This window comes from Colius striatus, chromosome 1 (genome assembly GCF_028858725.1).
Source record: "Colius striatus isolate bColStr4 chromosome 1, bColStr4.1.hap1, whole genome shotgun sequence".
Classification (NCBI taxonomy): Eukaryota; Metazoa; Chordata; class Aves; order Coliiformes; family Coliidae; genus Colius; species Colius striatus.
Genome location: NC_084759.1, coordinates 132,822,765 through 132,850,709, shown reverse-complemented (window position 1 = coordinate 132,850,709; position 27,945 = coordinate 132,822,765). Strand labels below are relative to the sequence as shown.

Genomic DNA, 27,945 nt, shown 5'->3' with positions numbered 1-27,945 from the left:
AAAGACTTGGATTGGCTGAGGAATGTCCTGAGTGGTACAACCCTGTGCCTGCAGGACTATAAACACAGGAATGAGGCAGAAGACAGGAAGGAAACCTAGAGGCTTCTCATCTGTTTCCTGGGAGAAACGACAATAACAGTGGGTGGCCTGAAGACCTTGGAAGTAGAGAAGCTGCATGCAACCTTCTCTCCTGACCAGCCCTCAGAGGAATCTACCTCTTCAGAGGCCTCCCATGAAAATGTGGATTCCCTTCCTCCTGAGCTGCCTGCTCTGTAACCTGGGGATAGTCGCACAACCGTAAGTGCTCTTTAAAAACCTGGTGACTGATAGTTGTGATGCTGAGGGAGGGACCAGGCTATTAGAGATAGAGTGTGGGACCCTGTGAGCCATCTCCTGGAAGTGATAGATCTACAATGGTATGCAGCATGCCACAAGCCTTGGTACAAACATGAGATCATCCTTGAAGGTGGGAACTTCTCTCCTGGATGTTGCTGCAGTATGGGAGCTAGGTGAGGACTGGTAGTAGGAACAAGAAGAGTGAGATACTGAAGCTTGAGATGGCCAGAAGGGAAAAGAGTAGAATAAAGCAAAGGGCCCTGCAGCCCTTTGCAGGGCTAGTGATTAAGCAGGGACCAGTGTGCAGCTAAGGTAGCTGAGGAGCCATCTCAAAGCAAGAAGGGTGAATCCTTGTCAGTTGCGAGGCTGGATTGTTGCATTTTCCATGTGTACTGGGAACAGCTAAGAACCATTCCCTTTGCAGAAACAGTGATGGTCTCTACTGTGTATGTTTCTCTGCACTACTGCAGCATCCCCCAAAACCACATACACACCAATGTGACTTGAGGTCACCCTGAAAACATTTCTCTTATATTTATCTGAAATTTATTGTGTACCTTTCATCACCTCCACAAGACGTTCACATTGTTAATCTGTTCTCACTGCACCAGAGCAGCACCTCCAGCCCCTGGAGAGATAGTAAACCCTCCTGTTTCCTCAGACCATAGGGTTATTCATGCCAAGAGTGGATGAGTCTGCTACTAGAGTATAATATCTTGTTTCCCCTCTGTAGGAGGTACCTGATCATCATTCCAGCTGCACTGACCTACCCCTCTTCCCAGAGAGTGTGCTTGGACCTCCGTGGCATGGAGAAACCTCTTCGTGTGGCCTTAACTCTTGTGCATCCCTCTGGCAACCTCAGCCTCTATCGCAAGGTTGTCCGAAACAACTGGATCTTCGAATGCTCCAAATTTCAGGTCAGGATCATTGCAGCATGCTCTTTTGGCTCATGACTCCTCTTACCAGTGAAAAAGAGAATGATGATGATGGAAAGGAGTGAATGGAAAGTCAGGGAGAAAGTGGGAGCCTGATGACTTTGCTCCTTGCCTTTGCCTGTCTCCATGATACTGTTTCTGTTGGGTATCTTACAGTCTACCCCAGTAGCATATTGAATGAAGACTGCCTGGCCGGGCAACAAAGGACTGAGGAGGATGGAGGCACTTAGAAGCACCCAAATAACACCTGTGCAGCTCATTCTCTTGTCTGAGAAGGAAGCACTGTCACAGGGTGTCATTTGTGAACTGTGATGCAGGAAGAGCTACCTGTGTGACCTATGTGACCTGATCTAGGTGGACCTGCTTCTGCAGCGGGTCTGGACTAGATGATTGCTAAAGATCCCTTCCAACCCTACCATTCTATGATTCTATAAAGAGGCAGATACTTAATCTCAGACAGCCTCCCATCATGTCTGCTTCCTTCCAAGCTTCTCTTCAAGGGCTGGGAAAGTATACTGGAGTATTAGGAAAGACATGGGAAGGTGTACACACAATCTCAGCACAAATCTCTCTGATCTGCCAAATTCATGAATCTTATTTTCTTAGTTTGCACCAATTAAGAGTGGATTTCAGCCTCCATGACCTGCACATTCTAGGAAATCCGTTTCTTATCAATATAGGCCTTTTATTTCCTTGAATTAAGTCCTCTTCATCTCATTCTATGCAAGCTGTAACAGTGGCCCTGTGAAGGGCTAGAACACACTCCTCTTGTCCAAGATCTGTTCCAGGTGCAAAGGCTTTGCTCCCTGTGCTTCCATAGACACAGTTCTCAGCCACCGAGGGAACATCCTGTGCTAGCCTTCAGAGTAAGATGGAGAAGAGGATGGCCACACAGTGCAGCAGGAGCGAGAAGAAGAGCACTGCTCTGTTGCCATCTTGTTCTGTCCTACTGCCTACTCACCTGGTGGCTCCTCTTTTATGTCCTAGGTCCCCCAACCTGCAGGCAGCCAGGCAGTGGGCACTGTCCACCTGCGCATCTCCAATGGCTATTACTACAGTACAAATGAACAGAAGCAAGTCCTGATCCGCAGGGCTGGCACAGGCACCTTCATCCAGGTGGATAAACCTGTCTATAATCCAGGACAGACTGGTAAGCCCTGCATGGAGCACTCTGACAATTTCTCTGCCCTGCTCTGCCTGGACTTTGCTCCCGGTTTCCTACGCGTGGTGTGCCAAATGCTTTGTACCATCCAGCCTCATGGGGACTTAGGGGGAAGCTATCTGCTGTCTTCGGGAGTCACATATTGTGCCCCATGTTTTAGGGGCAGGAGGGGACTGCAAGGGTTGGTCTCATCTGCACTAGAGGTAGAGCTGGCTTGGAAGAGAGAGCAGACCTGATCATAGTCTTCTCAGCCAGGGCCAGGTAGGACTGGTCTGCTCACACTGCAGATTAGGAAACACAAGGGTAACTCGAGGTGTATGCTGTGGGAAGGACCCTAATTGTGAGGCTGTCTGCTGTGCTGCTGCCATGTGTGTAGAGCTGGGCAGATGGAAAGGGGGGCTTCCAGGCAGCTGTGGGGCTGCCTGTAGGGCTGTGATTTCAGAATGAGGCAAGTGCAGCCTCAGTCTAGTCTCGGATGCGCTCAGTCTCTATAATGTGCTCTCCTCCCTTTTTCCCCTTCAGTGAAATTCTGGATCGTGACGTTGACTGAAGACTTTGGTCCTGTTAACAGCAAGGTAAAACCCATCTAAGCGTAGGTGAGGTAGTCTCCAGGCTCCCTCTGTCAGTTCTACCTCTTCTGCCAGCACAGTCCCAATGTCTGCAGCTGCCAGAGTGGCTGAGGCTAACCCTCTACTAAACTAAATTGTAAGAGCAGCACCCATTTACTGACAGCTGTGTTGCCACTCTCTCAGCCAGGGAGCTGCCAGCATTTCCCCCTCTCCTCTGCCAAAATACCAGGCAGGGCTTCTGAGGACATCCCTGGGCTGCTGGCCGTGGGCACAATTAACAGACAAATTGTGTACAGACTTGGCTGGAGCTGTGATGCACCCGCAAAGCTGTAAGGAAAATTAATAGCGGAAAGGGTACACAAGAAATGATCATAATAAGGGAAAACACTATAACCAACTTATACTGACTCGCTGCTGGCAGCAGCTCATTCTCTCCATGTCAAGGGAGTGAGAAGTTACCAGAGACTTGCATATGTACTAGCCAGGAATCTGCAAGACTAGCATCTTTCTGTGGTAAGCAGTCACACCTGCAGCCAGCAGCTATAGCTATTTCACACTTCTCTGTCCTCAGGTAATTTAAGGAGAGCCAACAGTAATTCATGCCATGACTGACAGGCACTTGTGAACAGTGTTGGATCAAATCCCTAGAGATTGAAACAAAGGGAGGAATCCTATCAGCTTCTTTATTGCTGACTTAATTTCCCCCTTTTGGGGCTATTGGTGAGGGCCTAGGACCACACTCCTTTTCTTGATTTCAGTCAAGCATTTGACACCGTCTGCCACAGCATCCTCACAGCAAAACTGAGAGTGTGGTTAGTGAGGTGGATTGTTAACTAATTGAAGGAAAGAAGGCAGAGAATTATGGTCAGTGGGGCAGGGTCCAGACGGAGGTCTGTATCTACCTCAGGGGTTGGTGCTGGGACTGGTACTGTTCAATATTAATGAGCTTGGTGAGGGAACAGAGGGCACTGTCAGCAAGTTTGCTGATGATACTAAACTGGGGATGTGGCTGACTGACACACCAGAAGGCTGTGCTGCCATTCAGCGAGACCTGAACAGGTTAGAGAGTTGGGCAGGGAGAAATCTAATTAAATTCAACAAGGGCAAGTATAGAGTGTTGCATCTGGGAAAGAATAACCCCACGTACCAGTACAGGTTGGGGAATGAACTGTTAGAGAGTAGTGTAGGGGAAAGGGACCTGGGGATGCTGGTGGACATCAGGATGACCATGAGCCAGCTATGTGCCCTCATGGTCAAGAAGGCCAATGGCATCCTGGGGTGTGTTAGAAGGGATGTGGATTGCAGGTCAAGAGAGGTTCTCCTACCCCTCTACTCTGCCCTTGGGAGACCACATCTGGAATATTATGTCCAGTTCTGGGCCCCTCAGTTCAAAAAGGACAGACAGCTACTGGAGACAGTTCAGCACAGGGTCACCAAGATGATGAGGGGAGTGGAGCATCTCCCTTATGATGAAAGGCTGAGGGAGCTGGGGCTCTTTAGCTTGGAGAAGAGGAGACTGAGGAGTGACCTCATTAATGTTTACGAATATGTAAAGGGTGGGTGTCAGGAGGATGGAGCCAGACTCTCCTCAATGATAGCCAGTGATGAGACAATGGGTAATGGGTTTAAGCTGGAACACAGGAGGTTCCAAAGAAATACAAGGAAGAATTTCTTCACTGCGAGGGAGACAGAGCACTGGAACAGGCTGCCCAGATGGGTTGTGGAGTCTCCTTCTCTGGAGACATTCAAAACCCACCTGGACAAGTTCCTGTGTGACCTACTCTAGGTGGTCCTGCTCTGGCAGGGGGATTGGACTAGATGATCTTCTGCTTACACACTAGTTGCCTTCCCAAGCCCCTCCTCCTGCCTCCTTATGCCTTGTGCTCCCAAATCACATTTCACACAGAATGGTAGAGGTTGAAGGGACCTCTGGTGATCATCTAGTCCAATCCTATTGCTCAAGCAGGTCCACCTCTATCAGGTCACACAGGAACATGTCCAGGAGGCTTTTGAAAACCTCCACAGAAGGAGACTTTACACCCTCCCTGGGCAGACTGTGCCAGGGCTCCCTCATCGTCACAGTATAGAAGTTTTTCCTTAAGTGGAACTTCGTGTGTTCCAGCTTTTGTCCATTACGCTAGACTTATCACTGGATACTACAGAAAAAAAGTGTTGCTCCATCTGCTTGACATACACCTTTCAAATACTTGGAAGTATTAATGAGGTCCCTCTTCAGTCTCCTCCAGGCTCAACAGCACCAGTTCCAGCAGCCTTTCCTCATAAGAGAGATGCTTCAGTCCCTTGATCATCTTGGTGGCCCTGTGCTGGACTCTGTCCATAAACTCTCTGTCTCTCTTGAGCTGGGGAGCCCAGAGCTGGACACAGGTCTCCATATGAGGCCTCACCAGGGCAGAGGAGAGGAGAAGAACCTCCCTCAGCCTGCTGACCACACACATATGTCCTTCACCACTACTACCTCCTGGCTGCAGTGACATGAGAACAAAAAGAGAATTAATAGGCCTAGGAGGGCTGAAGTATGTCATTCTTTGTCCTTCCTTGTACTGTCAGCTGCAGTGAGCAGTAATTCCTATCTCCAAGCCTTATCTCCCAGGCCAGGGTTTTTACAGCAAAATGTGGGATCTCTTCTTCCTATAGGTGATGCTGTTCTGCTAATTCTTGGGATTTATGTTACAAAACTGATGATTTTTAATACTTGTGAACTTGCATTGGTGTCATTTGTGAGTGTCTCTACTTTTCTAGCTTTCACAGTTGCATCTATCAAAGTGCATCTTAAAAAGTCAGAGATCAAAAAGGAAATTCAAAGAATAACCTAGACTTTTATGTTGTATATTTTCCTTACCGTTTCCTTACCTGGTTTTGGTAGGATCAGACTCATGTGACTGGTGGCATGGTCACAACATATGGACTTGGTGGGTAAGAGAAGTTTATAAGCAGGTTGTGTCATGCTAGATTCTGATATCATTGCTATCTGTTTGCTTTGCAGTACTCCGTGGTGGAACTCCAGGTGGGTGTTTCAGACTCCTCAGGTGTTATGGGCAGAGGTACTTTGGTATGGATAATACCAAGGCCACTGCCTTACTGAAGCAAGTTATGTTTTCTTAGGGTCTGTGTATACACATGCACATACATATGCGATCCACATGCTTCTTACTAACAGACATAAACAATCCAAATGGCTCAGCGTCCATCCATTTCTACATTCAAGAACAATGCCAACCAGGCTTTAGCTAAGTCTTACAGCTCATCTTTATGTAAGGCTGGAGAGTCCCAATGTCAGGACCTTTCATACCTTTTTTTTTCCATGGCAGTAAGAGCAGAGTAACCTTGGGTGGGTTGGGTTAACCTCTGTTGATCCTCCAGCACATTGCTTCACCACTATCTGGGGAGAAAACAGCAGGGACTTGTGAATGCCTCTGAAATCTCTGAAACACCTTTGAATCTTTGGGCTGTGGGTAGAGAATAACAGGTATTGCTGACAGCTGCCTCTTTCCTTCCCTTGGACTGCAGGACCCAAACCAAAACCGCATTGGCCAGTGGCTGAATGTGAGACCAAAACAGGGCATTGCAGACCTGTCTTTCCAGTTAGCTGCTGAACTCTCTCTGGGAACGTACACCATCAGCGTAGTGAACCCAAAAATATCCAGTACCTTTAGGGTGCAGGAACACGGTAAGATGCAGTATGGAGAACAAAGAATGGCATGGAAATAGTTGCTTGTTTCTGTCTGTATAACAATACAGACAGGCATTGTAAACTAAGATTTACTACTCTGAGAGCTAACATTGAATACAGATCTATAAAGTGGGAAATATCAGAAATTAACCCAAGGGAGATTGTTCTGGAGATTCTGGAGCAGGTATCTGCTTGCAAATAGGCTGGCACAGCCTGAGAAGGCACTAAAGACTTCTGTGATGTTTGAATGTTGGTGGAAAAAAAGAGGATTCTTTCTTTGGTTTCCCTGTTTTTAATTAGTCCTTGCTTAGTCCTCATGAACATGTTTCTTCATGGAACTCCAGCCTTACATGAACATACTCTTCCTTTTTGTGATAGCCTTTGATGAAATAACTCTGTGGTTGTTGTTCCAGTGTTGCAAAAGTTTGATGTTTTCTTCGAGGGACCAGCTCAGATTTATGCTTCAGATAAAACTTTCCCACTGCGTGTGTGTGGCAGGTAAGAATGACATTCAGAGGAAAGGCAAGAGCTCATCAAAATAGTGTCTCCTATCTCTTAAGTCCATCAAGAAGTGACTCAAGAAGGACCAAACAGAGTTGTTCCTTTCAAAGAATCTTAAATAGTGCAAGACGCAAACTGATGGGCTCTTCCTTTGGGAAGACGTAGAGAAGCCACACTTGGGAGATGCATCCAGCTATAGGGAGACTTGTCCTAGGCAAGTGACAGCCTGCTCTGGAAGCTGTGTGTTCCCAGCCTTAAAAGGCCTTATATGAGGAAAAAACCCACATATCTGACATGAGGCTGATCTGCTGAGGTAAAGGAGCAGGAACTGGTGTCTCTTTAGAAGGCTATGCTGTTCCTTCTCACTTGCTACTGAACTTACCACCTTCTTGGAAGCAGCAAGTGGGTTTCTTTAGTTATGTAGCCATTAGCAAAAACCGAGTAGATAAGTATGTGAAGGAAAGCGTGACCTCCGATGCTACAAGCACGAAGGAAGAAGGAGAATTATCTGGAAACCAGTTTGTAGACAGATAAAGCACTCATTTGTATTTGGAGCTGGTTTGTCCAGAGACTTTTGGTGTCTGTTGCTGGTCTATCACAATTTCTCCTTAATTGGGACATTTAAAATGTCACTGTATGGATCTTTAGTAGAAAACAATACAGCACTCTGCAACCACAGGATGGGTCATAAACATCTTCCTGTAACTGTCAGGATCATTTATCTGAAGGGAAACCAAGAGAGACTCAAAGCAGGGAAAAGTGGCAAGTCAGGCAGGAGAGCACAGCAGAGCGAGTCTCATGATGGAAACAAGTTCAGATCATGAGATAAGCCCATAGTGAGGCAGGTCTGAGGTCACACTGTAGTTCTATAATGGCTTTGCTGTGTATTGCTGCTGCTGCTGTCTGCAGGGAAACAGGTTTCTGCTACTTTCACGCCTGAGCTGATGTCTCCACTGGGTGCTGCTCTGTGCCACGTGGCCACATGAGCTCAGGTCAGCCCTTTGCATCTGTCTGAAGTTCCAGGACAGCAAGCACCTGGAAAAGCTTTGGAGAGCATGTATCCTTTCATGCCTTTGTTTTGTTTCTGCCTCTGTTGGGCACAGAACTGTGTTATTGCACTACTCAAGTACACCGTGTGCTGAGTTTTCATTTATGCCTGCCTGTTTACCAGCTGTGTGAAGACCTTCATCAGGAAGGCTACCTGTGTAGAGCAACATGCTCAACAAAACATGCAGGGCCTCTGCTCAACAGCTCATCTGCTATTCTCCCTGCAGGTACAGCTGTGGGAAAGCAGTGCAAGGGTCTATGAGGGTGACTGTGTGCCAGAAGACAAGGAGACGTCCTCAAAATGTTAGCAGGGACATCTGTAGAGAGTACAGTGGTCCGGTGAGTAAAATCCTGGACGATACATGGGTAGTGAAGGAGCACCACACGAGACCAAGTGTCAAGGGCTGAGTGAACAGCATGAAATGCTACGTAGGGAAGGCTTGCCAATCTCTGTAATGTATATGTAGACTAACAAGTAACTGGTTTTATTCAGTCAGTGCAACTGTTGTTGCCCAGAACAACTGAGAAACCTTTACCCCCAGAAGTTCTTGTTTTTAACTTTGCTTATTAATGAAAGAGAATGGAAAAGAGTTATTTCATGGAAAGAAAGTTCTGTTCTTTTCTGGAAAGAAGAAGTGAAACTTGCCAGAAACTTGAACAATGTAAGAAACAGCAATTAATAGAGCTTTCTCAGGTATAAAATTGCTATGTTAAGGTGAATCTAGCCTGAGGTTGCACAAGGACACTAATGTATGGTGGGCACATGGTTAACACCATAGCCAAATCACACAGTAGCTTTTATATTTAATTTTAGTTTTTCATATATTGCATAGTTTAGTATTTTCCTTATTACATATTTCCATTCCTAACAAAGTATTTAATAGCTGATCTCTTCCCTTGTATGTGTATGGTTGAAAAATTTTCATGCTTTATGATTTGTCTTTATGACTTGTTATGGTAGTTGTGATCTTCCAGCTCTGGAAATGATTTGTTACTTGGAATTTTCATTTGATTCTGCAGTTCTTCTAGCTAGAGCTGTTGAAATACTCATATATTTTCTCTGTGATCTAGTTAGTATGATCTTCAGTTCTTTGCTAAAGCTGGAAAATTGCCAACAATCCAACGTCAAGAAAACTGTGATGTGTTTTTTGTTACATTTCCTACAAGGTGACTTACACATATTAATGCATATGAAACAGAAAACACATAATTTAAAATGTGGACCCTATCTATTTATATGTGAGTCTGCCTTCATACTTGTTGCAGTCAACAGTTATGATAGAATGACTAATACCTTGTACTTCTGACTCTGCTTCCCTTCCCCCCAGCCCCAAATAATATCTATCATTTTCTACTATAGACCATGAGCAAGGGATGCTTCACCCCTTCTGTAAGCACATCAGTCTTCAACCTGGCTCTCAGCAAGGAAGACAGCAAGCTCTATACAGAAGCTTCTCTCCTGGAGGAGGGCACAGGTACCCAAGGACTCAGCAGAGAAGGTGCAAGGGTGAGAGTTATTCTGGTGGTGTGAGGGTCAGAGTGGGCACACTTTTCCCTCTCCTCCACCTGGTGCTGGGACCATCAGAGGGATACGGAGAGTGGTCCTGCCCGAGGAAGTTGCTGTGCCCACAGAGAGCTGCTCTGCCAGGAGCTGGAAGATGAAGTGTGGTCCATGAGGCTACAAAGGGGATTGAGGAAGTCAACTAAAGAAGGATCTGTCATGGGAATGGTGTCAAACCTTGAAGGGTACTGGTGTCAGGAAGGAAGTTTGAGACACTCCACTTAGAAGGGTTGGAAAGAGCAAGGTGAGATGAAACTAGGGTGCAGTAGTCACCTCTTACATTGACCCTGCTTCCCTTGTGCTCTGCATTCCAACAGGGGTGCAGATCAACACGTCCAGCCAAATCCTTGTTTCCAGGACAGCTGCAAGGGCAGTGTTTGAGGCACCAAATGCATATTACATCCCTGGAGTGCCCTACAGGGGGAAGGTGATTTTTTTTCTCTTGCTTCTTCTTTCCCCATCATTTGCCAAGGAATTTAGTATCTAGTAATTTTTTGCTGACCCAAACCACTCAGGTGCTTTACCTTACACTGTGTCACATTGCTTGACAGTGCAGCTTCGGTTTCTACATTTCTGATTCCCTGATGTGTTTACGTATCCAGCATCTGCTGAGGATAATGAGTGATCTCTCAACAGGGATGCTGTGAAGCAAGAGTGTTGGCTAGGAGATGAGCTCCTCATGCTCTAGCCACTCCCAGCTTTTGGTGGAGACTGGTTTAAATAACTCTCAGCTCAGCTTTAGAGATGATGGCGTTTTACAAGTCTCCTGTCTTCTTGGGGCTGGGCTGAAGTTAAGATATCTATACAGGAGTCTATATGTTTGTCAGAGGGAGAAAGGTTTCAGTTATGACCCTGGAAGAAATATCTGACTGTCTTTTCTGCCTCACTCTGTTGTCATCAGATTAAGCTTCAGGATCACTATGGAAATGTTATGAAAAATACAAAAGTTTATCTTGTGATAAAGTTCATGCGGCATCGGTTTATCAAAACATACATCACAGATAACAGTGGAATAGCATCGTTCAACCTGGATACAACTGCTTGGAACAGCTCATCAGTCTCTTTGGAGGTAAATCCCACCTCTGCATGCGGGAAAGTGAGAATCCTTGAGAAAGTGAGAATCCTGCCCTGTAGCCTACTTGCCAGCTTAGTCCTGGGCTCCCCACACAGCTCTGCCTGTGCAGAGCCAGCAGGAATGATGTGTGGAACAAACTCTATAGCATGGTTAAGGGTTCTAAAGCAGGTATGTATTGCGCCGGCGGGTGCGAGGGAGATAATTCTGCCCAACTCGCACACACTATTGTCTAACAAAGGGCTACTTATAGGGTACAGATAGTAGTATGCGTAAGTGCCTACTACATATTCATGACCTATCCCTGCTTTGTATTGTAATAAGTCCTCCTCTAGCTTACACTTGTACAGTGTCTCATCCATGCCACAGAGCAGGATGCAAACAATTCTGTTTTCCACACTCCAAGTCCTTCTTATCTGCAGCTGTCTGCACACCGATTTCTTAGTTATTAGCATTCAGGGTCTTCAAGGCCTTTAATAATGAACGTTTCGGATTCCAATGAGCTGAGTTTTCTTATCATGGTGTTAATTTACAGTGAATTGTGTCTTTCTAACTTTCTCAGGCCTTACCCTTCTATATGTCTGCTTTTGCCCATCAGGAAGACACTAAACAACAGCCTTTCCTGAACCAAGCTGATGACATCCTAACAAAACACTGAAGCATGAAACTCTTGATTTCTGTGTTTCTCTGTTGCTCTCTCAGGGAAGGTTCATGATGCAGAATCTCATGCACATACCTCAAAAAAATGACCTTGGTTACAAAAATGCTTACCATCAGCTGCAGCCTCTTCATGTGACAACCAAGAGCTTCCTGGACATACACCGACCCACGGAAACACTGCCTTGTGGGCTGAAGCAGAACATTCAGGTGACCTTCAGGCTCAGTCGAGATGACCTGGGAGAAGACACCAGCCGTATAGGTTTTGCATTTTATGTGAGTAAGGGTAGTAGAGAACCTGGCGGGAAAGTTTATAATGATGGGACAGACCCCAAAGAAACATTGAGGGTGTAATGGAGACCATCTCAGGAGAGGTGACGGGAAAAACTTGTTCTTGGAAAACTGGAAAGACACTACACCGAGTAGAGCTCAGCCTTGTCAAAGTACAGTCCTGGTATCAGAGCTCCAATCACCTCTGTGGGTGGAAGGAGGCTTCCAACTTTGCAGCCTACTTCCCCTTTAGCTTCTGCTGTCAAACTCTTCTCCCTTTAAAATTGTATGGGGAATCACTTTTTCACTCTGGTTCTTAAAAAACTGCTCAGTTGAATTGGCTTTTTGTCTGGAGTGGTGACATGCCTACTGGAGGCGAAATACCTTAGCTGTCTCTCACTTATCACCCAGGAACCTGCTATCCATCCATTGTCTTAACTGGACAGATCAAACTTGAATCTCACATATTAAACCTTCTCCTCCCACACTGTGATGTCCACAAATCTTCCAGACCCAAGGTGTGGGGTTGGATTAAACCCACAGTTTATTTCTGAGGTTGATTAGGAGAGCAAGATGAGCATAGGTAAGTGTGACTGCACTCAATGGCAAGCAGTAGCCTGCACATCTCATGTCCCTTCTCCTACAGGTGATTGGGAAGGCTGGAATTGTTGTCAGGGGCGAAAAGAGTGTCCATGTTGGAAAGCTGAACAGTAAGTCTGAAGCAACAGGACAATGGGAAACAGTTGTGCCTAGTTGGTTTATAGGTTGGACAATGAGAGCTGCCAGAGTTTCTCCTAAATTCCCTAAATCTATACGTCCTGAAGCAATCAGTGAGCAGGACAGAGGGAGGCTAAGGAAGCAATAATGTCAGTTGGAGGAGGCCAAAAAGATAGAATGGCAAATAATGATAGGATGAGAGATCGGGAGGGCCCGTGGGAAGATGGAGCATGGGTGGTCAGAGAATGGAGGGAGAGGGCAGACAGAGCAGCAACAGGAATTGGTTTGATATTGTGAGGTTATAAAGCAGAAAAAAGAAGGAAGTCAGAAGGAATTCTTAGTGGGGCTGTGATAAAAACATTTTACCTTTCCTTCCTCAGTGTTGATGGGCTCCTTCTCCATTCCTTTGACCTTCAGTGCTGACTTCACCCCATCACCTTCCTTAGTGGTGTACACCATCTTCCCCAATGGAGGGGTGACAGCTGACAGCATCCGTTTTAATGTTGCCTTGTGCTTTGAAAACCAGGTGAGACTCACTCCAGTGACTAGGGGAGAGTTGACAAGCAGGAACTAGTGGGCCTGAGGGAAGGAGACACTCAGATCCTTCAAAGAGAGAAATGGGGAGAAGAGAGGAAGGGGGTGTCTGTCACAGTGCCCAGGGACCAGGAAAGCTTCAGCAGTGACTTCTATTCATAGCAGTGTCTGAGCAAGGAAGACTCCAGCTGATCTCCCTGCCTTTGCTGCCTTACTGTCAACATCCTCACCCCTCTTTCTCTCTTTTTTGTGTTTCCTTTCCTGGTATGTTGCTCAAGGTCAAGGTAGGATTCTCAGCTAAAGAAGCCCACCCAGGGTCAACAGTGCAACTCCAACTGCAGGCAGCTCCTGGCTCCCTATGTGCAGTGCAGGCAGTGGATGAAAATATGTCCTTCATGAGACCAGAGAGCAAGCTGACAAGACAAATGGTGAGTTTCTGTGCAATCAGGCAAAATCCCAGGAGTGCTGACCTGGGGGTGCTGGTAGACATCAGGATGACCATGAGCCAGCTATGTGCCCTCATGGTCAAGAAGGCCAATGGCATCCTGGGGTGTGTTAGAAGGGATGTGGGTTGCAGGTCAAGAGAGGTTCTCCTACCCCTCTACTCTGCCCTTGGGAGACCACATCTGGAATATTATGTCCAGTTCTGGGCCCCTCAGTTCAAGAAGGACAGACAGCTACTGGAGACAGTTCAGCACAGGGTCACCAAGATGATGAGGGGAGTGGAGCATCTCCCTTATGATGAAAGGCTGAGGGAGCTGGGGCTCTTTAGCTTGGAGAAGAGGAGACTGAGGAGTGACCTCATTAATGTTTACGAATATGTAAAGGGTGGGTGTCAGGAGGATGGAGCCAGACTCTCCTCAATGATAGCCAGTGATGAGACAATGGGTAATGGGTTTAAGCTGGAACACAGGAGGTTCCAAAGAAATACAAGGAAGAATTTCTTCACTGTGAGGGTGACAGAGCACTGGAACAGGCTGCCCAGATGGGTTGTGGAGTCTCCTTCTCTGGAGACATTCAAAACCCACCTGGACAAGTTCCTGTGTGACCTACTCTAGGTGGTCCTGCTCTGGCAGGGGGATTGGACTAGATGATCTTTCAAGGTCCCTTTCAACTCTTAAGATTCTGTGATTCTGTCATGCTGTGATGGATGAACTGGAGGAGGCAGTCAGGGACTGTGGCAAGGGGAGATAGATTAATAGATGAAGAGGTCACTGTGTGAAGGAGGAAAACAAGGTCTGCCTAGGTAGATGGGCAGGAACAGATATGCTAGGGGAGAGTGAAGTGTCTGGAGGTATCTGCACTTTGCCTGATTCTTCCTTCCCTGTGAGTTTCCCTAGGTATATGGTTTGTTCCCTGCTGCCTACCGACATGGATACCCTACCCAAGTAGAAGAGCGTTCAGATCATTGTGTTCAGTCTCAGTCCATATCATCTCTGGTACAAGGGAAGCCACAACATTCCTTTCAGTCTGACATCTTTAACATCTTCTGGGTAATCACTTCTTAATTTTCCCAGAGCTGTTGAAATTATGAGCATCTCAGATACCTTTCTTTCCAAGCAGTCTGAGAAGGCCCTACCTTCTCCAGGCAGGCCCTGCTGTCTGTCCTGACCTAGCTGTGCTTTCTCAACAGATTTACAATCCCATTATAAGTATGAACAACTATATTTCCCTCCACAAATGCAGAAAGCAAGATGATGAGATCCTGCACCAGCAAACCTCATCTTTTTGTGCTTGGGCCTTGGGCTGTGTACTGTTTGTCTCTAGTATTAGAGAAAAGAGAAATAGAGAGTAATCCCAAATGTTAGACCACAGATTGTTGACATGACTTGGTTGTTACCCTGCTCTCTGGCACTGTTTTGGGTAGCTCCCAGGCAGATCTCCTCTAGAAAGGACTAGCCTTTAAGCAGCATGGACACAAGACAGGCAGTGCTGTTTGACCTTGGACCTGGGGATCAGACCCTGTCCCCTTATATTTAGCAGCAGAGACACATCCTAGAAGGCTCTTGCACAGCAGAGGGACTTCTCTTGTGTTGTCCAGGAGCTGAATGATAGGTGTGCTCCCCATCACACCTCTGTATGACTTCAGAGCACAGATTTCCTCCAACTATTCTCTCCACTGTGTATGAGGGGATGGGGAAGGACACAGACACCCCTTCTCTGTGCCATTGACACTAGAAATGCATTTTAGAGGAGAAAGACATCCTGATATCCCCCAGAAGAGAGATGGTAGTTTAGTGACTTCCTGAGAAGGAAGGGATCAGGGAGGCTGTGCATGCCTCCCGCAGCACTGTGTCTGCTTGGGCTAGTGCTGCTCCGGGCTGGCTGGGCAGGGAGCTGATCTGGCCTTGGTAGTTTTCAGTCATTTTGAAGAGCAGTGACCACTCTTCTCCATTCACAGATGCTTTTCTGCTTCCCCTCCCCTCCTTCTTTTCTCAACAGAATATGGGGCTGAAAATCTTCTCAAATCTTGTTATCAAGAAGCCATCTCAGTGCTTTCATCAGGCAGATAGGAAGCCAGCTGTGGGTAAGCTGCAGGTCCCAGCCTGCCTGGGACATGAGGTCACCCTAATGGAAGAGCCTCTGATCTCTGGGGTTTGGTGATGGTGGATTTTGGCTCTCTGAGGAGTAACGAGTGCTACTGCCACAGCCTAGCTTCCTGGTCTACCAGCCTTGGCCAGAATGGCCCAGTGTCTATAAAAAGGTCTCTGAAGAATGTCACTTCTTGGATGTTCTCTGACAGAGGATGATGTTCACTTTCCTGGCAGACAAACCTAAGTGTGGGCTGAGATCAGATTCCTGGTGACTCCCACACAGGCTGTGCTGAGACCTCGCATCTGTCCCCACTTGTGGGTGTAAGGGCTGTCGTTTCATATATTACATATATGTGATGTATGTAATACATTACATATATGTAATACATGTACTTCCTCTCCTACCACATCAGCCCACTCCCTTGTGTTTTCCTCTGCCAGACTCTTCCAAGGTCTCTCCTACTTGCTTTGCCTCTCACCTCTGTGCTAGGCTTTCTAGTGCTGGTAGGGTTCACCTATCCTACTCTGGCAGGACTCCTCTCTTTCAGGGAGGCCTTCTACAGAGGACCAAAAAATCACTAAGGAACAACCTCAGATTACAACCCACCATTTCCCTGAAACCTGGATCTGGAATGTATTCTCTGTTGGGTAAGTGAGGCCAGATTTTACAAATGCACAGAAGGATGATCCCTTTGTTATTGAGTCTTGGCTGACTTTCATTTGTGGAAAAGTTCAGCTGTAGGTATAAAGAGAGGTCTGTGAATTTTGTGACTCTTCCTTGTATTTGTAGTCTAGTGTCAAACTAAATGACTGGAGGACTTTGAGGTAAAGAACTGAAGCCTACATAGGTTTAAAGAAGAGCAATAAGCTTCAAGACCAAACCAACAAGTGTCCTGTCTTCATATATTGGGGTGCAATCTACCGACTTCTCAATTTGATGGGTGCACTGGCTAAATTTGTAGCCCTTGTTGCCACAGTACTTAGATTGGGACTGAAGAATCCACCTGATGATTCTGCTTTCCAGAACATCATGCTGCTGACTGACATCATGGTGTTGTAAGAACGTACATGCTTGGGCAGTGTCTTGCTCAGGGGAAGGGTATAAAGCCATTATTGATGACATTCAAGCAGGGCTTTTGGCTTCAGGAAACAAACTGCTGAGGGCTGCTTTGCTACCATCAGAAGTCATTGGTAATAGAGCTGATTGAACCATGAGGACCTGTGTAACCTCCCTCACTTGGGGCCATGAGGTGTCCTGTTTGCAGTGAAGTGGGATGGATTTCTTCATGCAAGTGCTCTCTTCCTCTCAGCACCAACGGAAGCAGGAGTGTCCCAGTCTCAGTGCCTGCTGTTGCCGCACAGTGGAAAGTTGAGACGTTCTGCTTGGCTGGGAGGGGGTTTGGCCTTGCCCCAACCACAAGACTCAGAACAGTCAAGCCCTTCTTTCTGGATGTGATGCTGCCATATTCTGTTGTCCTAGGAGAGACCTTCATGCTGAAAGCTACTGTCTTCAACTACCTGCAGCAGTGTGTACAGGTGTGTGCCTGTGCCACAGGTAACACTGTGTGAGACAGGCCTACCATGCCCTCCAGTTTTAGATTGTGTCCTGCCAAGACACCTCTCCTGGGCTGCCCGGTCACTTGCCTGTGTCTGTCATTCCTTCAGATACATGTGTCCCTGGCTAAATCCTCAGACTTCCAGGTGGAGCCATGCCGGACCTGCAGGGACAAGGAGTGCCTGTGTGCAGAGGAGTCCAAGACCTTCATGTGGAATGTGACAGCAGTCCATCTGGGTATGTCAGCAAAATGGGGAGTGGTTATGAGGAACCCTAAAAATGAAGTGAGAATGGAAGGTCCAGAGAAGCTGCCAGAACCTTGCCCCCTCTGAATCCCAAAGTTTGTTCTTAGTGGTTCAAGCATGCAATCCATTGTGTCTGATTTCTTTCTCTCTTCTTAGAAAGACTCATCAGAGAGGGCAAGAACTGAATGAGTAGCATGGAGAACTCTTCAAGAGAGAGCTATGGGACTAGCTGGGGAGGAAGAGTCTGCATGAATATAGATGGGGAAACCGTGTATTTCTGGTGCTATGCTTCATATGCAATGGGAAGGGGACACTGGGGTCCAAAGGGCTGCTGGACCTTCTGTAGTGCAATGTAGTGCACTGTAGTAGTAGTAATACTCCTATTACATACGTAGTGCAATGAAGCAACTGTTGGTGAGGAATTACCTAGTTCCTGAATGCTTAGGGTGTCTGAACAAGCCATCAGTACTGACTGGCTCACCTTTACCTGCCAAATTGCTAAGGCAATAAAGACCAGCCACCTGAAGCATCTCAGACTATTATCAGTTAAAGCAAGTTGACTCCATTTTGCCACAGGTTTAAGCAGCAGCCTCTGTTCAATTTATTTGCTAGGGACTCTGAATATCACAGTGAGGACAGAGGTACTGGACGCCACATCACGATGTGGGAGCAGGAAGCCCTTGCCAGCAACTATGAGGCGGAGGCATATGCTGGTCAAACACTTGCTGATCCGGGTCAGTACATGAGCAAGCTCACTTCTCTCTCTCTGCCCCTGGGGGATGAGAGTCTGGCTTGGGCTGAATAGTTTTCTCTCCTCATATTTTGGCCCGCAATATCATACCAAGGCTGTGACTCTATTTGCTTTGTTCCCCTCAGGAGCTAGCCAAGTCTATTCCCCTCTTGCAATGCTTCCTAGAGGTGCATTCACACACCATTGTCTGTGTTTCTCTCTGTACCTTTTCCTGCTCAATCAGCCATTGTACATGGGCTTTTGTATATGCTCACTGACCAGAGAGCCTCATCCCTCAGGCTTGCTCTTGATCTTTTGATCAGTGAAGCTGGCAGCTTTAATGCAGATCTGCCAAAGGTGAGGGAGGATGGAGTTCCTGACAGCCTGGGTACTAACCACTGAATTCAGACCCAAACTTACTCTGAAATTTTACTGCTGTTTCGAAAATTTATGTGTATTCTTGTTTCTCCTGTCCCATGTTCATGTTTCTGCCCTGGCAGCCTGAAGGTGTGTTAGTGGAGAAGTCTTACAGCTCCCTTCTGTGCCCAAGAGGAGGTATGTGGAATGCATGAATGGATTCTGCAGCCTGAAACAATTAGACCTGAGATTAGGACTAAACTGTGGGAAGTCTGATGAGAGAATGTTTTTAAATGATTTTTCACATAGGAAATGTCTTTTCCTATTAAACAGGAAAGAACAAGACATACTACTTCCACATGTGCTATCCTACTAAATTTGCTACTGATTATAGGTGACAAAATCCTGCTCTGAGGTCTCCTTCCCACATCGCAGCCCTAGAGCATTCCTAGGGCTCGATAGTCACCACTGAGAGCTGTTCCAGCCTTCCCACTATGTCCCTGCAACATTGCAAGTGTCTCCAGGATATCCCCCTGTGAAGCTTGAGAAGTGTAGTGAATTGAGTTGTGAAGCTTGGTGAGCCCTCAGCCTGGATGGCAGCTCTCATATCTCTTCCAATCTGAAAAGTTCCCAGGCAGTGGAGCTTGGTGTGATAACTGGGAAAGACCGTAGGGAGCACTCTGTGTGAGCGGGGTGTAGGCAGTGTCGCATTTATTTGTGTCAGCCTTGTCCCTCTGGTTAGATGCATTTGGCTTGATGTTTCATGCTACACCTTTATCCTGTTGTTATCAGGAAACATGGTTGAAGAACCCATGTCCCTTCGCCTCCCTAGCAATGCAGTAAAGGAATCTGCCAGGGCTTACATTTCCATCTCAGGTAAGTGATTCTTTACTAAGTCGCAAAAGAATGCTTTGGAAAGGCTGCTGGGACCAGACATACCTACCATTCAGCCAGCCAGAAAAGCCTTTGCATTTGGCTCATTTACCTCCATGCCAGAACTGGTATGAAACCAGACATGGCATAAGTAGCCATGGGCAACAGAGCCCCAAAGAGGAAACCAAATGCAAAGGCTTTTCTGGCTGACTGGAGGACATATGGACACCTTCACACTGCACCTTGCTGGCTTACTGATGTTTTGGTGCTTGACAAATGGCTAGGTAGAACAGGCCTGGCTAAAGACCAGAAACATCTCAATCTTTCACAAAGTACTTTTTTATATTTGTCTGTACGACACATTCTGGGCAATTGCAGCTCTTCTTGTAGCCTTTCACAAGTGCTTGCTCAGATTGGAGCCCTTCAGGCCTCAAAAGCTGATAAGGGAAAGTGACTTATGGACACTGTATTGTGGTCAGCCTACATCAGGATTCCAGACTGGGAAGAGACAAAATAGCAAAAGAGAGTAACCAGCTCTCTATCCTGTACTCTGTTGTTTGCATCTCTTTCCCTCTCTCTCCAGTGTTTTCCTCCTGTGCTGAGATAAAGCACTATTAGCCACTGCCTGGCTGAGAAGCACCTCAAATCATACTTACATCCACTTTGTTTATTACACCCTTGCATAGGTGACCTCATGGGGACGGCACTGCAGAACCTGGACCGCCTGGTGCAGATGCCCCATGGCTGTGGGGAGCAGAACATGGTGCTGTTTACCCCCATTGTCTACGTGCTGCAGTACCTGGAGAAGACAAGGCAGCTGACTCCTGAGATCAGGGAGAGGGCGACAGGCTTCCTGCGCAATGGCAAGTACAACAGACTCACCTTGCTCCTCTGACATGCTGTGTGTCCAGCCTACCAGCAGCTCCTGAGTGAGGCCTTTGCACTCACTCTGTCAGTGTTGGCCACTCTGTGTTGCTGTGCTGCATTAATCACTGTTCCCACCTCCCCAGGGTACCAGACACAGCTTCTTTATAGGCACAGAGATGGGTCCTACAGTGTCTTTGGGGAGCAGGATGGGGAAGGGAACACTTGGTAAGCATTGCAAATCCCTTACTCCTGATTTTTCCTGTCTGGGCCAGAGCAGTTAATGTACCTGGGAAAGCTGATAGTATGTGTGTTCCTTCTTTTGGGTGGAGACTTCAGGAGCCCTCTGGCAGGGAGACAGATTGAAGGAGCTTGAGGCACTTGAAAAAGCAGTGAAACAGGACAGTAGGGTTTCTGGGAAAGTGGAACAATGAAGACTGAAGGTCACAGGGGCAGGAGGTCACTTTTTCTCTCTATGGCCCTGTTGTTGCCCCACAAACAACACCAAGCACTGCTGATGGTGTGCTGGAAACCAAGAGGGATACATACTGACTGGAGGTAGATAAGGGAAGAGCAATAAAAATTGTCTCCTGACAGGGAGTATTACTTGTGAGAGTCTGAAAAAGCTGCATTGCCCCAGCTTGACCCTGTGGTGGCTGGGTTGGGAAAAATAGAGAAAGGAAGGCAGGAAGAAAAAAAAAATGAGGAATTCAAGATTGTCTCTAGTTATCTGGGGAGATGAAGTGCAATAAGTAGAAGGGATAAGAGATTTTTCACATTTGTAAAGCCAGGCTGAGAGAGACGAGCCACTAGGATCTTGCAGACTATTTCCACTTTTAGCTTGCCTTTCCGTATGAAAATTACTCTTTTTATGGCACCCCACCATGTCAGTGTTAGCTTCAGGGACAAAGAGCAGGAGGCCTTTGACATTTTCTTTGTCTTTTTGTTTCTCTTTAACAACTCATCTCCTTCCTAGGCTGACAGCATTTGTAGTCAAGAGTTTTGGCCAAGCCAGGAAATACATCTATGTAGATGACAAGAACATTCAGGATGCCCTGCACTGGCTAGAACAAAATCAGCTCCCCAGTGGCTGCTTTGCCACCAAGGGGAATCTCTTTCACTTCTCCCAAAAGGTAAATGAAGCTCAAGCCAGGCAGCACAGCTGGGGAATGGCTGGACAGATATTGTGACAGCACAAGATTGTGGGATGCCAAAGGATCCTGTAAAATTGCCCCTGCAGCCTGACAGACAGCAGGGTACTGGGCAGGGAACACAAAGGAAATCTTTTCCTTCTGGGAAGTCACTGCCTGCACCTTCGAAACACCAGAGGGAGTGAAAGGTGCATTCCTTTCCCAGGGCAGCACGGAGGATGTAATCTCCCTAGGGGCATATATCGCTGCAGCACTGCTAGAGCTGGGTCACCCGCTGAAGGTGAGCACACTTCTGCTACCCCCCTGCTCTCCTGTCCCCTCCCACACCTGTGCACCATCATGGGCATATGTCAGGTCCCAGAGCTGGCATTCTCCAGGCCAAGAATGGGTAGGGAGCTGCTGGAAGTGAGATGACATTTGGCCACACTGTGAAGTCACTCAAAAGAAACAGTGCTGTAAAACTGGCATGGTGCAATAGTGTTTGATAGCTGTGGCTCCCAGTGCACGTGGGGGCTGCACAACCTCTTTTCTCAAGACAGTGTGTAATGGAATGGGTTTCTTTGGAAGACATATCAGGAAATCATAGTCCAGCTCCCTGGGATGAGGTCCCCTGCCCCATATTTTGCCCGTCAGTCTGGTCTGTGTCTTTTCTCCCAATACAGGGCAAGCTGATGCAGAATACCCTCCGCTGCCTGCATCAGGCAGTTCACAACATCACCAACATCTACACAGAAGCTGTGGTGGCTTATGCCTTTGCCCTGGCTGGGGACTATGAGACAACCCAGAAGCTGCTGCACAAACTGGAGGAACAGGCCATCAAATCAGGTGCTGATTGCTGGTTGGGATGATGTTTCTCATTCACCTGCTGAGACCTGGAGTAATGTATGCCTAGCTACAGTGGTTAAAAGTGTATTTTTACATTTTCCTGGCATTTGAGAAGTAGCTGCACTGTGTAACTGAAAATGCAGAAAGTTATTTCACAAGCTGCGAGGGTGACTTACTAGAAAACATTTTCCTCACCTGGAAGATTTCAAGATCCTCTAGAGGGAAGAGGTAGGAATTTGTGAGCAAATGCCAGATGAAGCCCTAGAGTATAAATGGAAGAAAGTGATCTTGGCCTGAGTACAGGGCATGATCTGAAGGAGCCCTGAAAGCACTCTGGGTTTTGTTCCCTAAGAACTGCTAATTATGTACTCCCCACATAACTTGCATGCTCCTTTTTCTTCCACAGGAGGACAAATCCACTGGAGCTCCAAGCCAATCCCTCCAGCTTCCAGAGACTTCTGGCCTGGTACTCAGTCAGTGGACACAGAGGTGACAGCCTATGTCCTCCTGGCTTACCTCTCTAAGCCACGGGTGCATGCAGATGACATGAAAACTGCAGCTGGTATTGTGGCATGGCTGACCCGGCAGCAGAATACCTACGGAGGCTTTGCCTCCACCCAGGTAACAAGTAGCTCCCTGTGGATTGATACACTTTTGCACCTGAGATCTGCAGGACCTGTCCTCTTGAGGTCTTCCTGCTCTAAGTTGGCTTCACTAGAGATGATGCTTTCAGAGAGGTGACTGTCTCTCCCTCCCCAGGACACAGTAGTTGCCTTGCAAGCCTTAGCAAAATATGCAGCACGGACATTCAGTGCCTGGGGCCAGGCACTTGTGCGAGTGAGGTCCCAGAGAGGCTTCGGGAAGTCTTTCCAAGTCAGCCGCCAGAAGAGGCTGCTGCTGCAGCAGGCAGTGCTGACAGAGATCCCAGGGCAATTCCTGGTGCAGGCCCATGGCAGCAGCTGCATCTTCACTCAGGTGAGCTGGTGGCAGGAGCATGGGAGAGAGGAGAGGTGGAGCACTTTGTTTCTTCTCCCTGCTTGAGATGATGCCTGGCCTGTCTTTTCCCCTCCTGGCCCTTGCCCTGCAGACAGTACTGAGATACCATGAACCTCCCCCACGGGCTGCTGTGGCCTTCACTCTGCATGTCAACACAGAGCTGACCAACTGTAGCCAGGCCAATGCACGTGTCCTCACTGTCCGCATCCTTGCCAGGTGACACCAAGAGCTGTTTCCTCCTCTAGCAATACCTACTGTGCTTGGGGGCAGCAGCCAGGAGAGCCTCAGGGCTGTAATGGTGGGACTTGGGACTTTGGGTGGACAAGAGAGAGTGGCAAGAGTGAATTTGGTAGGTCAAGGGGATGGGGAAGGAAGATGCTGGCTTCTGCTTCTGCTACCATGTTCCCAGTCACCAATGGGATGTTTGGCTCAGGGTCCTACACACGGGGTATGGTGATGGAGCAGTGGAACAGGCTGCCCAGAGGGGTTGTGGAGTCTCCTTCCTTGGAGGTCTTCAAGACCCACCTGGACATGTTCCTATGCAACCTGATCTAGGTGGACCTGCTTCTGCAGGGGAGTTGGACTAGATGATCTCTGAAGGTCCCTTCCAACCCTACCATTCTATGATTCTATGACAGAGGGAAGGGGGGCTGTGACGAAGCTGTTCTCACAGTCAGACTCTCTGATTGTTTCTTCTTCTTCAGCTACACTGGGAGCAGAGTCACATCCAACATGGTGATTGTGGAGGTTTCCCTGCTGTCTGGATTTGTCCTGTCTCCTGGATCCAAAATGTTGGTAAGGACTTTGGAGTAAAAAACCCCTATGGCTGTGGTGAATGGGTCCCAGCTGCTTGCTCCTGTTGGAACTTCTGGGAACTGTTCATTTCAGGCCATGAAGCAACTAAATTAGCAGGGGCCCTTTGCTGTTGTAATCAAACCACAACCTCTCATTTCCATATAGGGCCTACAATGGTTGGCTATGGGGGATCAGAAGGGGTTTAGCTTCTCCTGCTCGCACCTTTCTGCCTTGACCCAGAAGCAAAATGTGCTGCCATGTGTGCTAAACACCAGAATCTGTTTGCCAGAAGGTCTAAGACAAGATTTCTTAGAGAAACCCTAGTTCTAGACAAAAAGATTTTTTTTTCCCAATTAAGACATAAAAATGAGAGATGCATTATTTGCACAGCACCCACACAGGTCTTAAAGAGCAGTATAGCAATCAGAGATGAGACAACAAGAATTTTTACTGGTGCCTGCACTTGTCCTATGTACTATCCACACAGCCTTTTGTTGCAGAGTGGGAGATTCCTCTAACTCAGCAGGAACAGCATAGTTCATCCCTGAGATGCTCACAAGGGACGTCCACGAGGGACTGCCAAGGATATAACTGCTAGAACCCTTACATGTGAGAAAGATCCAGTTCCATAGAGAGTCCAGCTCCACACCATCCCTTCCATTCAACAGTGGGTCTCTCAGGTCAGGAACCCCTAAGGAAAGTACTCACAAATTCTCTTTGTTATTGTCTCTTATGTCAGCTGGAGCACAGAACCATTGTTAAGAAATTAGAAGTGAAACCTGATGTGGTCTACATTTATCTGGAGAAGGTAAGTGGGAACAAAAGCTTTTGTTTTGTCTCAGCGAGAGCAAGAGGCTAGAGAACAAGGAGAATCCAAGGTTGGACTAGACGTGAGAAGAGAGCACTGGTAGAACTGTGAGTAGAGGAAGCTTGCCCAGTTTGTCATTGGGTTAGCATTTGCTGTTCCTCACACAAACACCGTTTCCAAAATCCAGAATCTCTGATGGATTCGAGAAATTTTGCACAGGAAAACATTCAAGCTGGGGATGATGAAGGTACAATGACTTCTTTCTCCCCTTCCTTGCTGATCCTTTCATTCTCCACAAGCTCAATGACGAAACTCAGACTTTCATTCTGCAACTGGAGCAAGTAATTCAGATAAAGAACCTGAAACCGGCCAGCATCAAAGTCTACGACTATTACCAGCCAGGTGGGTTAAAGATTCCTTCCTACTCTGGGACTGGGAGCTGGGTTCCTGTTTTTCTGTCCAGGAAAATATGTTGAGCACTCCTCTGTGTGCATGCCTGTATGTATTATCAACTTTCTCGTTTCCTTTTCCAGAGGAGCAAGCCTTGACTGACTACAGTGCTGTCTGTAATTGAGGTAGGCAACAAGTCCCTGTGTGACACAGACAGTGACACCAGGATATGATGAGTCTTGGGTGGGAGAGAAATGTAAGCAAAGATGTGAAAGAGGATGGTAATCAGTTAGGGGAGCATATATCTAGCTAGAAAGAGGAACTGACAGTTGCCTGTGGCTAGGCATGTGGAGCTAGGATGATTTTAGGGGTTTTTTTTTCAGCCAGGGGAGGCAGCTGGAAGGCTCTGGTGGAAGGTGGAGACAGTGACAGCATGTCTCCAAAAAGAGTGAGAAAGGAAGGACTGAGCATCACATGGAATGAGAACTTGGAGCTGTAGCAGCTTGTGCTAACAAGGGCCTTCAGACCTACACATGGCTCTGTTTCCTCCACTCCCCCCTGTATTCATTGAAGGGTAGGAAAGGGGATTTCAGGGAGCCAAAGGAGCAAGCTGAATCTGGTAATATTTTGTCTTGTGGAGTGACATAGCAAGCCACCAGAAGAGGGGTGGCTTGTCAGTAGCAGCCTGAAGCCAGGACAGAATTCCTTTCTAAAAGGCTAAGACAGAATCTTGTCATGGTACATGCTGCATCCTGACACCATCACACACAGGGAGTGCTGCCTAGGGGCTTGCCTAGAGAGCCACCCCAACTACTAGCCAAGATGGGCACCTTCCACAGCTTGATGATAACTGTGAAGGGACTGGATCATGCTCTCCTTGTCTGTCTTACCTTCTGTCCCCACAATCACATTTTTTTACTCAGAATGGGGTGGAGGAGCTCTCAAATTTGTGACAAAGGAAAGAAGAGGAACTGCCACATCATGTCTCTTGCCTTTGCCCAATATTTCAGGTTGGGCATAGATTGGAAGGGAGAAATGCCTCAGCTGGGACACAGCCCGCATTGAATTGGAGCCAGTATAGTCTTGTGCCTGAGTGGATATATGGAGGGATGACAACAGTCCAGCAGTTGTGCCTGCCCTGTGAGGGCCTAGGCTGGGGCAGGGGAGGTGGGTATCACATATTTGGTATATGCCTGGGAAGAAGAATTAAAGTAAGCATGACCCCTGACCTTGCTGCCATTGTGCCAGTTGTTGATGAGCTACAGGCTACTTCCTGCAGTGGGGCTCAGGCAGCTTTGGAGTACGAGATGCAAATGAACATGCTGTGACGGCTCTGTCTCCTGTGCCCTTCCTGCAGGCTCTCATGCTGTCAGCTCTTCTTTGAAGCAGTGTCCAGAAAGTAATATGGTGCACTGAAACTGTAGCACCTCACCCCCCCCCCCCGCCCCCCCCCCAGCAATATAGCCTTGCCAATTGCTCTTAATAAAGGCCTCTAAATGCAACCGTTCGCCAAAGGAACTGTTGAACACATCCCAGACCTCCCTTGCCTTCAGCTCCAGCTTGTGTGATAGTCACCTCCCCCAGGTACCAATTCTGCCTTGGTGGATCCTCTACCTCCTCCTGTGCAATTGCTCCTCTACCAGAGGAGCGGAGCTGTGCGCCTATTCATGTACATGCACACATAGAACAGAGATGAAGATGTTATTTTCCCACATGCTCTCAAATGCCATTTTCCTGGTTTGGGAGAAAACAGTAAATGTGAGTAATCACGCAATTAGACAGTTCGAGTCTCCTGACTTTTAATAAGATGCCAGACACAGTCTGAGCCTGTCAGAAACTATTCCTCAGTAGCATGTTTCAAATATTTCCTCTTTGCTTCTCATCTCCATGTGGTGGTTGTTGGCAGGAGTGAAAAGGACTGACAGAGACTGCAGAAGATGGGTCTGTCCCTATTCCTGTGAAGACAACAAATGACAACAACAACAACAACAAATCTGTGTTCTTGAAGTATGAAAACTAACAATGGGGAACTCAGGGTGGATTTTTTGCACCTCGTGACCAAATAGGACTGCCGAGCCATCTAGGACAGGACACTCTCTGACTCTACCCCTACAAAACCTGTGTCAGAATCACTATTAAGAGTGTGGGGCTTGTGGTAGGCATGCTAGGGCAGGGCTATGTGCCTCCCACAGGTGGTTCATGAAGTAAATATTTTCCTCCATCTTGTGTCCTGTGTGCAAGGAAGCATGGAGACGCAAGCAAAGTTGCAGGATCAGATGCTGGTCAAGTTGAAACTTTGTCCTTGCTCAGCCTGGAAAGAGGGTGGGCAGGTGCCAATTCCCTGTCATGGATCAGAAGGCAGGCTGAGACTGCAAAAAGCTTGGCACTGAAAAGCAGTCAGGCCCTGTAGCAAAGGTGTGTTGTGTTGTGTGCACAGGGCTGGAGGACTGTGTAACTGCAGGGCAAGGAACTTTGCTGACTTGAGGAAAGCATAAATGCAAAACACCAGGACTGATGGTAGGACTCGGGACAGAAAGTCTTTGGTTTCTTCTAATGTACCTCCAACTCCGTCATGAGCTGGACATCTCAAACCTTCCACTTCAGTTCTCCCTTTCCCTCAGTTTAACCACTGAGATACAGGAACTCACCTTTACTAATTACATTGCTAATCACTTCTTACCCTGAACCTGCAGACTGGCAAGTTTCTTGACCAAGGGCCCTTGCCTGCATCTCCCTCCCTCTCCACACTCTTCAGGACCATGCCTGTGAT

General features: G+C 47.4%; 1 protein-coding gene across 1 annotated transcript; it reads left to right on the top strand.

Moving 5' to 3' along the window:
- The first annotated feature begins 238 nt into the window (after positions 1-238).
- LOC104561936 (alpha-2-macroglobulin-like protein 1) lies at positions 239-25,359 on the top strand. Its single transcript, XM_062007741.1, has 34 exons — positions 239-297; positions 1,070-1,253; positions 2,259-2,421; positions 2,956-3,008; positions 6,007-6,027; positions 6,531-6,690; positions 7,107-7,191; positions 8,469-8,580; positions 9,602-9,716; positions 10,120-10,229; positions 10,704-10,871; positions 12,448-12,553; positions 12,899-13,044; positions 13,331-13,480; positions 14,393-14,545; positions 15,495-15,579; positions 16,135-16,234; positions 16,897-17,122; positions 17,252-17,378; positions 17,999-18,120; positions 18,617-18,671; positions 19,266-19,349; positions 20,033-20,209; positions 20,357-20,438; positions 21,187-21,343; positions 21,567-21,641; positions 22,024-22,186; positions 22,593-22,807; positions 22,946-23,161; positions 23,274-23,398; positions 23,887-23,977; positions 24,717-24,785; positions 25,085-25,187; positions 25,319-25,359. The coding sequence occupies exons 1-34, from the start codon at positions 239-241 to the stop codon at positions 25,357-25,359; spliced, it is 4,098 nt and encodes a 1,365-aa protein (XP_061863725.1).
- The last annotated feature ends 2,586 nt before the right edge of the window (positions 25,360-27,945 follow it).